Genomic DNA, 15,871 nt, shown 5'->3' on the forward strand with positions numbered 1-15,871 from the left:
TGAAAATAAAAAATCTTTTATTTATTGGGTGTGTCTACACTCATTGAATGTGTAAAAATTATTGACGGATTAATTTTAATAATGTAGAGTATTTTTTAAATAATAAATAATCTATCGAATCCAAAATCTTCAGAGCACAGATTGAATTTAATAGGGATATATTCTATAGTGTAGAAAAAGGGTAGAATTATACTTTGCCATTTATAATTTACCATCAGCCATGTTAAGATTTTGGATTCGATTGATTATTTCTGGCGTCAAGACAGATCTAAAACTAAAATCTGAGTAAACAATTTGTAGGTATGTCTGTAAGTTGTAAAGACGTTTGTGATTCTAATGCTTTTTAAACTTTATTCTGTGCTGTAAGTATTCGTAAAAAATAAGATTTCACTGACGACTTGATAACTTATTTTTTATATAAAAATCAATGTCTTCCTACTTCAAAAGATTTTTTAAAATAGGCTCAAACTATAGATATTCACATAACAGTCATATTGTATAGACTCTCACACGCATACACACATGTACACACACGCACACAAACACACATTAACACACCTATACACACCTATACACACTAAATAAGTCGCTGCATGTTTTTATTATTTTTTTGTATTGAAATAAAAAATAAATATATAAGTAAATAATAAATACATACATCGCCATCCAGCCGCAAAGTTAGCGTAGCTTGTGTTATGGGTGCTAAGATGACTGATGATTTTTTTTTATGAATAATATATACATAAATACTCATGAAATACATATAAACACCCAGACACTGAAAAACAATCCTGTTCATTACACAAACATTTTCCAGTTATGGGAATCGCTGCTCACTGCGCCAATGAGCCGTATTTGAAACTTAATCATTGTTTTTATTTATTTTTGTTTAATTTACTTACCTGGCTCTTTGTTTTATTGGTACTATACATTTACTCTTGGAGGTGGGCGTTCATTGTTGCGACAAAGTTTATACAACTGCAACAGTTATCGTGGCACCATGTATATTGTGTCAATTCTGTACCCTTACCAATATTCTGAATATATAAATAGATACCTAAATGTGTTTATCGATATATTATATGTGTATTATTCACATAAATATTCATTTGTCATCTAAGTACCCATAACACAAGCAACGATTTCTTTTGGGCTTAATGGATATGTGCGTAGATATTGTCGTACTATTTTATTTATTTCTTTAATGTGTTTATGTTTCTTTCTGTCTTGTTGCGTTCTGTCTGAAAAGCGAATTACAATTTACATTATATTTTAACTTTTTACACCGTTAAAAAAGCTGGTTCTTTTGAAGTTTCACTTTTTATCGATGTATGGGAGAAATTTTATAGCAACGTAAACAATTTTTTTAAACGTTTTTCTGTTACGCGCCATTTTCATTTCTAATTCACATTTATCCGTTACGCTTTAGCCGTTTATATTTATTTCTAAAGGTGCGCAATGAGCAAAATCCTAAAACACCTCAAATTATCAGTTAAAACAAATTTTTTTATTACACGCCTTGTTTATTTCTGAAACTCAATAGTGACGGAAAAATAATATTCCAATTTAATATTTTAAGGCTTTGGCAAATACTACGTGCTCTGAAATGTATACGGCTGACGTCCAATAAAATAATAGGTTTGGGCATTAGCTGTGGGACATAATCGTAGCTTGAGCTTTATCACCATTATATCACTACCATGTAAATAAAATATTTTTCATGTAATGTCCGCATCATCAGTTCCATCTACATGAATACAGATATTTTAATTACTTAAAAAAAAAAAAAAAATCAAAATTTCTTTATTTATGTATGCCTATCACAGGCACTTATGAAGCGTTCATACATATATGTTTAACTACATTATTGTAAGGGGATGATCATAACTTCGTTCGCCAACTTGAACCTAAAGCTACGAGGGTTCCAAAAGCGCCCTGGTCGAAAAAGAGCCTACAATAAACTTAGCCGGATAAATTATATTTTTTGTTATCACCATCTCACAGTAAATTTATATTAATTAACCTTTGAAGCTAGAGCAATTCACACCCAAGCTTTTTTATCGTTTAAGTAATCCTTAACATTATTATAGGATTTTTCTGTAAGCTTACGTTTTATATAAACTTTGATCTTATTTACGACATCTCAGAGATTTCATTCGGTAATATAATATACAATTGCCCTTGAATGAATAAGCAATTTGATGTAGCCTAGTAAACTGCATAACTAGTTTATTTTTGCTTCTAATATTAATAATGTTACAGTCCATTTTCTTTTTAAATTTTTTTTAAATATACAATCTTATGTTCTTCAATATTTCAGGATCATTTCAGTCTGTTATAAATACGATAATCTACACAATCGCATCCTACAAAAAAGTGTGTGTCAGCTCCGACGCACGACTGGAGTTTACTCCTTAAGTACGATTGTCGAAACATACACAAAAAGAGTTTATTTAGCTGAATAAAGATTAATACAAAATGAAAGGGTAAATTAAAAATCCTGTGCAATTTATTCACACACGGCGGAAGTGTAACTTCTTAAAAGTAGACTACGGGAGATTGAGGTGGATGTAGAGTATCTGAACTATTAGGATAAATGTAATGTTTATTATTTAGTTTCCATGGTAACAAGAATAGGTAAAAAAATGTATAATGTTTTCTAGCTCACTCTGTCCTATACATTTATGTGTTTGTTTCTTTACCTAGATATCATTCGGTTTCCTTGGTAACTTAAATAGGAAAAATAAGTTAAATAAACGATAGCGACGTTGCATGTTTGCGCATCACGGTTGCCGGGCATGCAACGTCGCAAAGCGAAACGTAACGAGGTCATTCATCAGTAGATTTTACTCCTCACATTTTTCTCATACCGGGCGCCTTATATATGAAAATCGATTCTTAAGGAGTAAACTCCAATAATTTTGGATACTTGCGTGTAGTAAGGAACTTTTGAGAAATAACCTATAATATAATTTATGACAACTTCATGAAAATCACTGTTAATTTGTTGTGTCTTTAGTGTTTGTATCCTCATTTTTATTATGTTGGTCTGAGGCTGAGGTCTGAGGCGACGTCACTGTCACTGAACATGCAGTCATTTTTTAACTGTCTCCAGTACTAGCTGTATCTCAAATGGCAGTGTCAATGTCAAATTGCACAGCAAGTTGTTAAAATTCGTCATTGCTGATGTTATGCAAATTATTTACGAATTATTTAATAGGAAATTAAGTGTAAATATCCAAGCTGGCATCCAGAAGGTTCTTACTGGTTGGGTTCCACTGTTTTTCACCCCCAGTTTCGTATCGAGCCAGTCACAATAGGTCAGAATTTTTTTATTTGTTTCGTTTATTGATTACTGCACCATTTATACATGGGCAAAAAATTAGCATTTCATTTTAACTGGACCCAAAATTTTTGATCGCTCAAATGAAATGTAGAGGTTTAATTCTTAAATAGAAAATCATAGATGAACATGATAAACCGTGAACATCAAACGCATTTTGTGAAAACCTCGAACGCGAATCATAATAGAGTAATTTAATCATTCTTTATTCATTACTTCACTATTACTTTATTCTCCCGAATAAAATCTTCACACGTTTTGCTTCTCAAAGATGTTGACTTTAAAATATACTTTTTTATGTGGAATCTGAAAATAAATGATGTTTGTTGTAGCATACAAAGTGTTCTGTGTAGAATTATGCCGCCTAGATGTAGCTACGAAAGGGGGGAGATCGATTAACCCCCTTTCACCCCTAAGCCATGCAAAGTTCATTTTTATAATTATTTTCATTGTTTATTTATTTACTAAGAGCACTAACAACATGCATATTACACTTTCTGAAATGTAGCACACACACAAAAACATGGACTGATATGCACGTCAATTACAAATGCACATTGCATTGACAAAGCGTCATGTAAACTTAATTTGACAATGATTTAACCCACCAATTAAAATTGATTTTAAAGAAATAATATCATTTTCTGCCTTGTTATCTTCAGGTTTCATGTTATTTTGCTTGTTTTGTTGCGTAACTAAAAAAAAAAAAAATGGCCTTTACTCACTGACTAAATTAATTTTTTTTTTGCTTATACAATACAGAGTTACTAAATCTATTATTTAATTATGTGATACTTATTTCTAAAAAACATCCTAAAACTTTGTAACACCAGAACGCTTAGCCAGGCTGTCCTTGGACATAGGCCTCCTCTAGAATTCTCCAGTGCGCTCTGTCTGTATATTCTGCGCCATCTTTTTGGCAGGTCATCTTCCCGTTCTTGTTTCCTCCTCCTAGTTTCGTAATTAGCCAGTTAATATTTACAAATAATAAATGGACATATTGGATTAATTGGTAAAAGTAATTATTTTACAGCTTTATCTGCATAAAAAAACGCCAATACTCAGGTATGACGGTGCCTCAGTGTGTTACACGGTCGCTCAGCCGGGGGCAGAGTCCTGTAGAGGCCCGCCCGGGTTCTGGCACAGACAGCCCTGTGGATGTGGTGAAGAGATACAATGATATTGTTAAAAGTCAGGAAGATAAGCGGGAATACAGGTAAAAACATTTTAATACAACCTCTTTGAATGGACACTGGCCTTATTTTTTTCTTCGTGTCATATATAAGTGTCTACATCATTTGTTTACCTTTTCTTAACAAAAGTAAAACCAAGTGAGTAGTTTAATTATAACATGTATAGATTATAATGTGTCAAGTTTGTCTACCTAGCTCAATAAACATGTTACTATCCAATATCGTATTATTTATACATAATACTTTGTTTATTATTATTATTATTGTTATATAATAGACTAAGCAGCTTTCGCTGATGCGTCTATATAATTTCTTGCGCTCTTTTTCTTTTTGAAGTTTATCCAGTCTATTCTTAAACTGATTCAGTGATTCTGCGGTCACTACATCTTCAGGCAAGGCGTTCCACATTTGTATAACTCTGTTGCTGATAAAGTGCTTGGAAGGATTAGACGATGCCTGCTGATATTCTAGTTTCAGACCACAGCCGCTTAATCTGGGGTTACTATTTTTTGAAAAAAAAATCCTCAAAATTTGGAATGTTGTAATACTTTATATTTTATAAGTTTGAATGAGATCGCCTCTTTCTCGCCTACTTTTGAGGGTGCCGAGTCCCAGGTTTGCAAGCCTTTGCTCATTTGTTGTAATAATTGGCGGACAAAGTAGATCAGATGATATGTGGAAAAGCCATTGCCTATACACTGAATAGGCTCTTTGCAAGGCATGTAATAAAACAATCCGCGAAGTGTCGCTTTCCGTCCAGCAAGCTTAGTTGTAGGTGTTAAGCCAAAGGTCCCATAATAGCACTGGCAGCCATGCGATTTTTTTTCTTTGTTTTTTTTTCAGTTCAGAATGGAACGCAACAATGCTGCTTGGTGGCAAAAATAAGAATTTGTTTATCTGCCCTTTCGATAACCTCAAATGTATTATCTATATTAAGCTTAATTAGCTATACTCCGCGAAAAGCAGGAGAATCTGTGTGGTGTAATTTATAATTTCTCCAATCCTTATACTCCACACCAAACAGATCAAAGTCAAAGTCAAAAATATCTTTATTCAAGTAGGCCCAAATGTCTTTGTCGTATCCAATAACCCCAAATGTCTTTGTTGTAGAGGTCTACAGTTACCGAATCATATGAAAGTGTTGCTAGTGAGCGACCCCACCACAGACAAATCAGCTGCGGCGCTGGACGTCAACATTGGTATGTACTGGAAAAGCATATTACTTTAATGCTTCTTAGGCAAAGTTGCATTAAGAAAACATATAGAGGAGATCTCTCTTAAAAAGTTCAAAGTTTGTATTAAACGTAAGCTTATAGAAAAGTCCTATTATAGTATAAAGGACTACATAATCGATAAAAAAGCTTGGGTGTAAATTACTGCTCTAACCAGGTTGCTCTTCTAATAATTTAAAATGGCATTGTGAGATGGTGATAACAAAAAAAAAAACACCCGGCTAAGCTTGTTGTGGGCTTCTTCTTAGACCAGGACGCGTTTGGAACCCTCGTAGCTTTAGTTTTAAGTTTACGAATGTGGTTATCGCCATCATCTCACTACCGTGTAATTCTTATGTACGCATCAAAAGTGCCACCTATGGGCCTACTTGAATAAAGATATTTTTGACTTTGACTTTGACTTTGATATTTTTGACTTTGACTTTGACTTTGATATTTTTGACTTTGACTTTGACTTTGATATTTTTGACTTTGACTTTGACTTTGATAAAATGAAATGTAGATTAAAATACTATAAATTTTGCTACGATGTTAATAAGAAAATAATCGGTGAGGTAGTTACTAGACTAACAAGGCATTTTTGGATATTCTGTTCCGATTTTTTTTTTTTTATAATATTCACGTTTATTGATTTTCAGGTTACCTCAGCGATCCGGACGAACTGCCGGGTTTAGCCCATTTCTGTGAGCATATGCTTTTCATGGGCACAGAAAAATATCCAGAGGTGTGTTGTTTGTTAATTTTATTAAAAGTAAGCTAGCTCATTGCTGCAATCTCACCTTATGGTAAGTTGATGCAGTCTAAGATGGTAACGGGCTAACCCGTTGGTGGTACGACAGTTGAGTAAAAACCATACCCCTAATCGGTTACTACATGACATCGTACTAGAACACTAAATAGCCTAGCGGTACAATTTGTCGGTAGGATGGTAGCCAAGGTCAAAATATAAGATATTTTAAGTACATATAGATGAATTTCTTAATGACAAGGTAGATGAAAAGCAGCCAGCTTCGCTCTCAACTCTCGCAAAATTCAAAAATGATTGTAAATGTTAATGTTGGAGAAGAGCAACTACTGAGTTTCTTGCCGGCTCTTCTAAACTTGATTTTTACATACATACTTGATTTTTTTATAATTTTTTTTTTAAGAATTAAAAAGTTTTCGGAACCGACACGATTTGAACCTGCGACTCTGGCAATCGCGACCTGAGCCAAAGCTACGGCTCTGCTACCGTCATATATAGCAAATGAGTATATGCCTTTCCCATCAGTCTTATAGCGACTGTAGCGTCATCTAGTAGGAAACGTTGCAGTTTTCTACTTTTTCAAAGGTCCATAGATACCGGAGCATCCTCAGATACGTGCGTAGAGGGTACATTGCCGAAGATCTGTTCGGTGTGGAGTATAAGGATTGAAGAAATTATAAATTACACCAAACAGATTCTCCTGCTGTTCGCGGAGTATACTATCTATAGCAAATTAAGCTTAATTTTCATTATATGCCGGCAACTTTAACGATATTGTCTGACCATCTTGCATGTGGTCTGCCTCTGTGGTCTCTCTATTGTTTGAAGGACGTCATGGTGTCCGCCTTGGTGATAAAAGGAGACTGGAGAGGACGAAGACCCAGAAATTTCTATGACTGACCTTCAAGCGTTCCTTCGATATTGATTCGGCAGCAATCCTTTTCAATCACCATACATATGATTTGGTTGAGAATAGGTAGGATTTAGGCGTACTATTAACGACAATTATATTTGCGTGGGTCGACCCGAATAAAGTCCTGATAAACCAGAATAATGAAAAAATCTTACTCACTGTTCCAGGGTATGTGAGAGAGGGACAGGAAGTTTTGGAAGGATATATACATCATGTTATCGTGTGTGCGTGTATGACCATATTAAAAAATTAACAAGCCTTGTACAACCAACGGTCATCACCCATCCTAGCTATGTGACCTGCCCATCGCCATTTTAATGTTTGGGAGTCAAACATAAAAAAGTTTTAAACTTGGGAATTTATAATTTCAGAGTTTTCTTTGGTCCACAGGGTGATAACGTATCTCGCAACAGCAATGCGACAGGCGTAAATCTTGCAATAACTTCTGTCAAACGTCACTTTTCCATACAATAAATAAAAAAAAGTGCCGGTCTAGTAAAAAAAAAAATTTCCTAAAAAAAAAACTTTAAAACAACATTTCTTGGCGTTCCAGGAGAACGAGTACAACAAGTTTCTTTCTGAACACGGAGGTTCTTCGAATGCTTCCACGTCCTCAGACCACACCACGTACTACTTCGACGTGCTGCCACAGCATTTGGGCAAGGCTTTGGACATGTAAGTGTCAATATCATGTAAGTGTCAAACTCACTTCTATGTCATATTCAAATTCAAAATTCAAATTCAAAATTTCTTTATTCATGCCTATCACAGGCACCTTTGAAGCGTTCATACATTGTTACATGTTTACGTAATTGTTTAATTAATTATATTCATATTCAGAGCAGAGCGCGTTTGGAGCCCTCGTAGCTTTAGTTTTAAGTCGACGAATGTAGTTATCGCGATCAACTCGAACATACTCCTATGTTATATTTTACATGTAATGTGCGCATCAAAAGTATCATCTATGTGCTTATTTGAATAAAGAAATATTTGACTTTGACTTTGACTTTATTTTACATGTAATGTACGCATCAAAAGTGCCATATATGTGCTTATTTAAATAAAGAAACTTTTGACTTCGACTTTGACTTTGACTTTGACTTTGACTTTGACTTTGACTTCGAGTTCGACTTTGACTATATCGCAGGGTTTTTGACCAGGCTAGGCATAAGATCAATTTGAAAATGGAAAATCCTACTCCTATATGAGTTTTGCAAAAATTTTAGAGTACCAACTGCTTGTTCCCCGGGCGTCCAACAAAGCCGACTAGAGGGACATGCCATGGTGTTTTTTAGTTTGGGGTAAGGGGGTATCCCTTTAGAGAAGGGAGTCCCACAAAAACTCCGTCCTGCCCAAGGGTCAGAGGTAGCAATAAAGCTTATCCATCAGGCCAAAAAAAAAGGTAGGCAGTGCTTTTGTGCGTGTATGAAGTGCACGCAACTATGTTGTATCTGTCATTTCCAGTATGTGTAGCGAGTTTCTTTCTGATTTCTGGATTCACTCTGGTTGGTTACGGTCGGGTCTAGATACAGACAAGGCCGTGCCGCAAAACGATTTACCGTTCTGGTACGATGTTTTTTATTATTTTTTTTTTTCCACTACGAGTTAGCCAAAGTCAAAGTCAAAAATATCTTTATTCAAGTAGGCCCACAGGTGGCACTTTTGATGCGTACATAAGAACCACACGGTAGTGAGATGATGGCGATAACCACATTCGTAAACTTAAAACTAAAGCTACGAGGGTTCCAAACGCATCCTGGTCTAAGAAGAAGCCCACAACAAACTTAGCCGGGAGCCCTTGACTGCAATCGCACCTGGTGGTAAGTGATGATGCAGTTTAAGATGCTAATGGTCTAGCTTGTTAGGAAGTGTAATACCCCCTCTGGCCTGGTCTGGTGGGAGGCTTTGGCCGTGGCTAGTTACCACCCTACCGACAAAGACGTAAACGATTTAGCGTTCCTGTTACTACCATACTCCCTACCAGGTTAACCCGCTACCATCTTTGCATCATCACTTACCACGGGTTGAGATTGCAGGCTTACTTGTAGTGGAAAAAACAGTAATAATAAAAATACATTTGACTTTCGACTTTGACTTATGACTTTGACTTTTGAATATGACTTATAACTTTGACTTAGTTCTATGACTCAGGACTTTGACTTATGATTTTGACTTATGTCTTTGACTTATGACTGTCTTATGACTTTCTCTTACGATGTAGACTTATGACTTTGTCTTACTCTGTCGACTTTGACTTATGATTTTGACTTATGTCTTTGACTTATGACTTTGACTTATGACTGTCTTATGACTTTGACTTACGGCTTTGTCTTACGATGTAGACTTATGACTTTGTCATACGACGTCGACTTTGACTTATGACATTGACTTATGTCTTTGACTTTCGACTTATGACATTGTCTTAGACTTATGACTTTGACTTATGACTTATAACTTTGACTTACGTCGGTGACTTAGGACTTTGACTTATGACTTAGACTTATAACTTTGACTTATGACTTTGACTTGGCCAAATGTAGGCACGCTTTAACCACTGACATTGCCCCACCAGCTTCGCCCAGTTCTTCGTATCGCCGCTGTTCACGGAATCGGCGACGGGTCGCGAGCTGAGCGCAGTCAACTCGGAGCACGAGAAGAACGCCTCCTCGGACATGTGGCGTCTCGACCAGCTCAACAAGAGCACCGCGCATAAAGACCATCCCTTCCACAAGTTCGGCACTGGTGAGCTATTATATATTCACTTACAGAGAAATCATATTAAACTTGTTATTAGGCATACATGTATAAACTATTATAAATCTAGCCTCAGAATCTTCGATATCCGTAGGTTAGGTAGTTAGACTCAAGAAATATGAAAGCACTCATTTTCGAACGAAAGGTGTTGAGACGCCTTTTTTTTTTGTTGTCTTTGTCTTTTGAAACGTCAAGTCTGTCTGTGTGTAGTGACTCTACCACCGGTTCGGAAGGCAGATTCCACCGAGAAGAAGCCGGCAAGAAACTCAGCAGATTGCTCTTTTCCAACATCAATTTATATCTTAGCAATCTTTAGAATTTCTCTGTTTTGTGAGAGATGAGAGCGATTCTCTGCGGGAGGATTTGGGTTATGTGGGATTTCTAGCCACTAAAAAAACCCCCTCGGTAGCCAGCCTCAGTCTGCCCGCGACGCTCGAAAACAACTTTCAATTTTCCCGCGGGAACTACATATGGAATCGGGATAATATATAGGTATATAATAGGTAGTAGGTATATAACAGGTAGTCTATGTTCTTTTCCATGTCAAAGATGTAGCATGCCGAATTTCATCCGAATCCGTTCAGCCGTTTTCGCGTGATTGAGTTACAGATATCCACACATTCACATTTATAATATTACTAGATACTAGAATCTAGATAGAACTGCGGCTTCGCCCGCGTAATATTACGTAGGCAGCGTACTGCTACATAGTCACACCTATAGTCATATATGAGATTTTTTTCATAAACATTTTTTTTATTTTTTTTTTTCATTGCTAAAGTATACTATATTATTTCTAATACCTCCAAAAATATGTATAAAAAATTTCATGAAGATCGGTTCAGTAGTTTTCGCGTGAAAGCGTAACAAACAAACTTACATTCACATTTATTTATATATATATATAATTTATAATATTAGTTTAGATAGTTTATTATATTAGTTTGGATTTTCTACACTCGTGAAATCTTGGATAATAAAACTTATTATTATTGACATTTATAATATTAGTAGGGAGTAGGATTATAGAGAGAGAGAGAGAGGTTATACCCTCTATATATATATATATATATATAGTACTATAAAGTATCAGTCGTAATTGATTCAAAAACGTTGCGAACTAAAACGCGACCTAAACTGATACTTGATCGCGTATTCACACGTTGTACTGTTTCTCTTCATTCACAACCACGTTTAGTAGGACTAGAATTATAGAGAGAGAGGTTATACCGTCTATACAAAGTATCAGACGTAATTGATTCAAAAACGTTGCAAACTAAAACGCGACCGAAACTGATACTTGATCGCGTATTCACACGTTGTACTGTTTCTCTTCATTCACAACCACGTTTAGTAGGACTAGAATTATAGAGAGAGAGGTTATACCGTCTATACAAAGTATCAGACGTAATTGATTCAAAAACGTTGCAAACTAAAACGCGACCGAAACTGATACTTGATCGCGTATTCACACGTTGTACTGTTTCTCTTCATTCACAACCACGTTTAGTAGGACTAGAATTATAGAGAGAGAGGTTATACCGTCTATACAAAGTATCAGACGTAATTGATTCAAAAACGTTGCAAACTAAAACGCGACCGAAACTGATACTTGATCGCGTATTCACACGTTGTACTGTTTCTCTTCATTCACAACCACGTTTAGTAGGACTAGAATTATAGAGAGAGAGGTTATACCGTCTATACAAAGTATCAGACGTAATTGATTCAAAAACGTTGCAAACTAAAACGCGACCGAAACTGATACTTGATCGCGTATTCACACGTTGTACTGTTTCTCTTCATTCACAACCACGTTTAGTAGGACTAGAATTATAGAGAGAGAGGTTATACCGTCTATACAAAGTATCAGACGTAATTGATTCAAAAACGTTGCAAACTAAAACGCGACCTAAACTGATACTTGATCGCGTATTCACACGTTGTACTGTTTCTCTTCATTCACAACCACGTTTAGTAGGACTAGAATTATAGAGAGAGAGGTTATACCGTCTATACAAAGTATCAGACGTAATTGATTCAAAAACGTTGCAAACTAAAACGCGACCTAAACTGATACTTGATCGCGTATTCACACGTTGTACTGTTTCTCTTCATTCACAACCACGTTTAGTAGGACTAGAATTATAGAGAGAGAGGTTATACCGTCTATACAAAGTATCAGACGTAATTGATTCAAAAACGTTGCAAACTAAAACGCGACCTAAACTGATACTTGATCGCGTATTCACACGTTGTACTGTTTATCTATATTTACAATCACTTGCCGCCCATTCCAGGCAACCGGGAAACATTGGAAACCATTCCCAAGGAGAAAGGCATTGACGTCCGCAAGGAACTGTTGAACTTCCACAAGAAATGGTACTCGGCTAACATTATGACTCTCGTCGTGATGGGAAAAGGTTGGTATCTCCATTTTTTTATTACAGATCTCGTCAGCGTAATTATTTTTTTTTAATTTAAAATTCTTGAAGTTATACTTCTTTAGCGGCGATAAGAAAAAATCGTGGCAGTGTAATTATACGCAGTGGCGTGCACTTCATACATGCACAAAAGCACTGCATACCCTAAAATGGAAATATAACCCGTATAAGAGGAGGTTTTTTTTCTATTTCCCTGGTGTATGCATACCCTGGTAAGGAACACAGTGCACGCCACTGATTATACGATGTAACGAATGCGCTCATGGTTACACGATTCTAAAAGGATGAAGGTAGTTGCGTAACCGAGTGAGAGGGGAATACATCGTCCGGCAGCTCACTTTGTACTATGCGCGCGCACACCGTCACAAAAAACCGACACCCTGAAGTTAGCTATAAGGTTTGACAGTGTACACTTTTAATTGTCAAAGTCTGTGCTCATTCCGGTGATTTTTTTTTTTTTTTTTAAATAATAACAAATAAATATACTACGACAATACGCACATCGCCACCTAGCCCCAAAGTAAGCGTAGCTTGTTTTATGGGTACTAAGATGCCTGATGAATATTTTTATGAATAATATACATAAATACTTAGAAAATACATATAAACACCCAGATACTGAAAAACATACATGCTCATCACACAAACATTTTCCAGTAGTGGGAATCGAACCCACGGCCCTGGACGCAGAAAGCAGGGTCGCTGCAAACTGCGCCAATCGGCCGTCACCGATTTAATTGATTCAATTGTACAAAACTCTCAAATTTTAATGTTCAGTGAAACTTAGTGGTCCGATAATGAGATAGCTAGATAATGCGTTATAATAAAACTTTCAATGTATTAAATACCTTTTTCTAATGTTAGTGTCGTTCGCTCTACAAACGTAGAACAAGGCTTGAGATAAAAAAAAAATTAAAAAAGATTTTTATCCTGTTACGCCAAAGAAGTATAACTTCTAGCGCATGTATATAAGTACACACACCTTTTTTTTTTTCAATTTCTCTCTTCATTTGCAGATTGAGACATTCGCCATGGATTGGCATGCAAATTTAATTTCGTAAAACTATGTCTTAACAGTGCACATTCAATTGAATTCTTATCAAGTATTTAAATCAAAAAATAATAACAAAATGTATATACATAAATAACAAATCTATTAATAAATATATTTCAAAGTTTCTAAACTGCGATAGCACATTGGGTAGCTCGACTTCACTTTCAAGGGCCACTTTTTAATACAAAAATTTAAATGGAGAATTAAACTACCTCAAATACAGCACAAGTAACAATAATAAACATATAACAGATATAGTGTAAGGGACCCAAGAAACAATGTTGGAGTAATCCTTATATATATATGACGGCGCCGGCAAGAAATCTGTAAACAACTCGTGCACCGCTCTCGCCACCTGGCGCATTGTTCATTATCCCCACTCAGCTACTACTCAAGTCATTATGATCCGTATATAAAGACCGAAACCACAGTGGCGAGGCAGTCCTATCCGATGATTTGCCGCAAAAGCAAATTATCCCTCCGTCACAAGGTAACCTTGTATAAAACGTGCATACGTCCCATTATGACAAACGCCAGCGTCGTATTCGCCCATCGCCCTCACAGCTCCTACAGGAGCTTTCAAGTCCTGCAGAACAAGTTTATGCGTATGACCACGGACAGTCCGTGGTTCATGCGCAACGTAGATCTCCACCGAGACCTCGATCTTCCCACCATAGCTCAGTACATGAAATCATTATCAAAGACCTACTTTGAAAATGCAGTCCGATACCCCAACCCCCTAGTGGTCGAGGCGTCCACTTACACCCCCGTCCCCGACGTCGAGCTTAAGCGGCGACGTCCGAAGCATGTCCTTGACGACCCTGACGACAAAATAACTACCGACAACGTGTCCCAACACACACACACGCAACATACACAGCGTCTTCGCCGGCGAAGACGAGGGCCCCGATTTCTGACGTCATCCGGACGTGGATCCTTACCACGGTCACGGGGGCGTTCGGACTAAACAATGATTAGTCCAAAAGTCCACCAACAGTCAGATTAACGTCGAACCGAGCCGAGGTCCGAGTCCTCGCAGGAGGCACCCTCGGGCCGACGTCTCCCATACTCCCCCCGATGTCGTCGAGCCCTGGGGCTCTTCTCATGGCGAGCTTTCGCGCTCGCCCCACTCCCCCGGTGACGCCGTAGCAACCCCTTAGGTGGTTATCGGCAAGTGTCCTTCCGAAAAAGCAAGATACTCTTAAAGTTTTACTTCGCGTCGAGGGTTTTTACAACTATTAATTGTAATGTCCGACCCCCCCTGCCGACATATATAAGGATTACTCCAACCAAACCAACAAAATTAATAACAAAATTTCAAAATTAATTTTATACATTTAAAATTTTATATATATATATATATATAAAATTTTAAATTTTATATATATATATATATATATATATATATATATATAAAATTTTAACAGAAATAGTAACTTATAAAACCAATATTAATATTTAAGGAACTGAGAAAACAAATTAGGAGGGAGTAAGCATCAACTTACGAGTTAGTTTTTAGCGAAGGGCCAAACGTTTTAATAATTTTTGTTTGAATTTTTTCTTCTATAGAATCCCTGGATGAACTTGAAGAAATGGTAGTGAAGCTGTTCTCAGTGGTGGAGGACAGAGCAGTGACCGCGCCCAGCTGGCCCGTGCACCCCTTCCCACCCCCCTTAAGGCGCAAGAGGGCGTATTGCTACCCCGTGAAAGATCTGCGCTCTCTTTCCATCGACTTCCCCATACCGGACACGAGAAAGCATTATAAGAGTGGGGTGAGTCTTAATTTAAATTCAAATCTTTATTTGCGTGATTGTAGGTGATTCTTAATTTAAATTCAAATCTTTAATTGCGTGATTGTAGGGTGATTCTTAATTTAAATTCAAATCTTTAATTGCGTGATTGCAGGGTGATTCTTAATTTAAATTCAAATCTTTAATTGCGTGATTGCAGGGTGATTCTTAATTTAAATTCAAATCTTTAATTGCGTGATTGCAGGGTGATTCTTAATTTAAATTCAAATCTTTAATTGCGTGATTGCAGGGTGATTCTTAATTTAAATTCAAATCTTTAATTGCGTGATTGCAGGGTGATTCTTAATTTAAATTCAAATCTTTAATTGCGTGATTGCAGGGTGATTCTTAATTTAAATTCAAATCTTTAATTGCGTGATTGTAGGGTGATTCTTAATTTAAA

The 15,871-nt window shown here is 36.5% G+C and overlaps 1 protein-coding gene across 1 annotated transcript in view; it reads left to right on the top strand.

The window, feature by feature from the left end:
• Nucleotides 1–3,133: 3,133 nt before the first annotated feature.
• The window catches only part of LOC120635074 (insulin-degrading enzyme), a 50,927-nt gene continuing 38,189 nt past the window's right edge, over nt 3,134–15,871 (top strand). The window contains exons 1-8 of the mRNA XM_039905984.1: nt 3,134–3,320; nt 4,377–4,559; nt 5,647–5,735; nt 6,407–6,492; nt 7,980–8,101; nt 9,999–10,168; nt 12,481–12,603; nt 15,248–15,450. Of these exons, the coding sequence (XP_039761918.1) occupies nt 4,411–4,559; nt 5,647–5,735; nt 6,407–6,492; nt 7,980–8,101; nt 9,999–10,168; nt 12,481–12,603; nt 15,248–15,450 (942 nt within the window). The 5' untranslated portion in view covers nt 3,134–3,320; nt 4,377–4,410. The remainder of the gene's footprint in view (nt 3,321–4,376; nt 4,560–5,646; nt 5,736–6,406; nt 6,493–7,979; nt 8,102–9,998; nt 10,169–12,480; nt 12,604–15,247; nt 15,451–15,871) is intronic.

This window comes from Pararge aegeria, chromosome 26 (assembly GCF_905163445.1).
Source record: "Pararge aegeria chromosome 26, ilParAegt1.1, whole genome shotgun sequence".
Lineage (NCBI taxonomy): Eukaryota > Metazoa > Arthropoda > Insecta > Lepidoptera > Nymphalidae > Pararge > Pararge aegeria.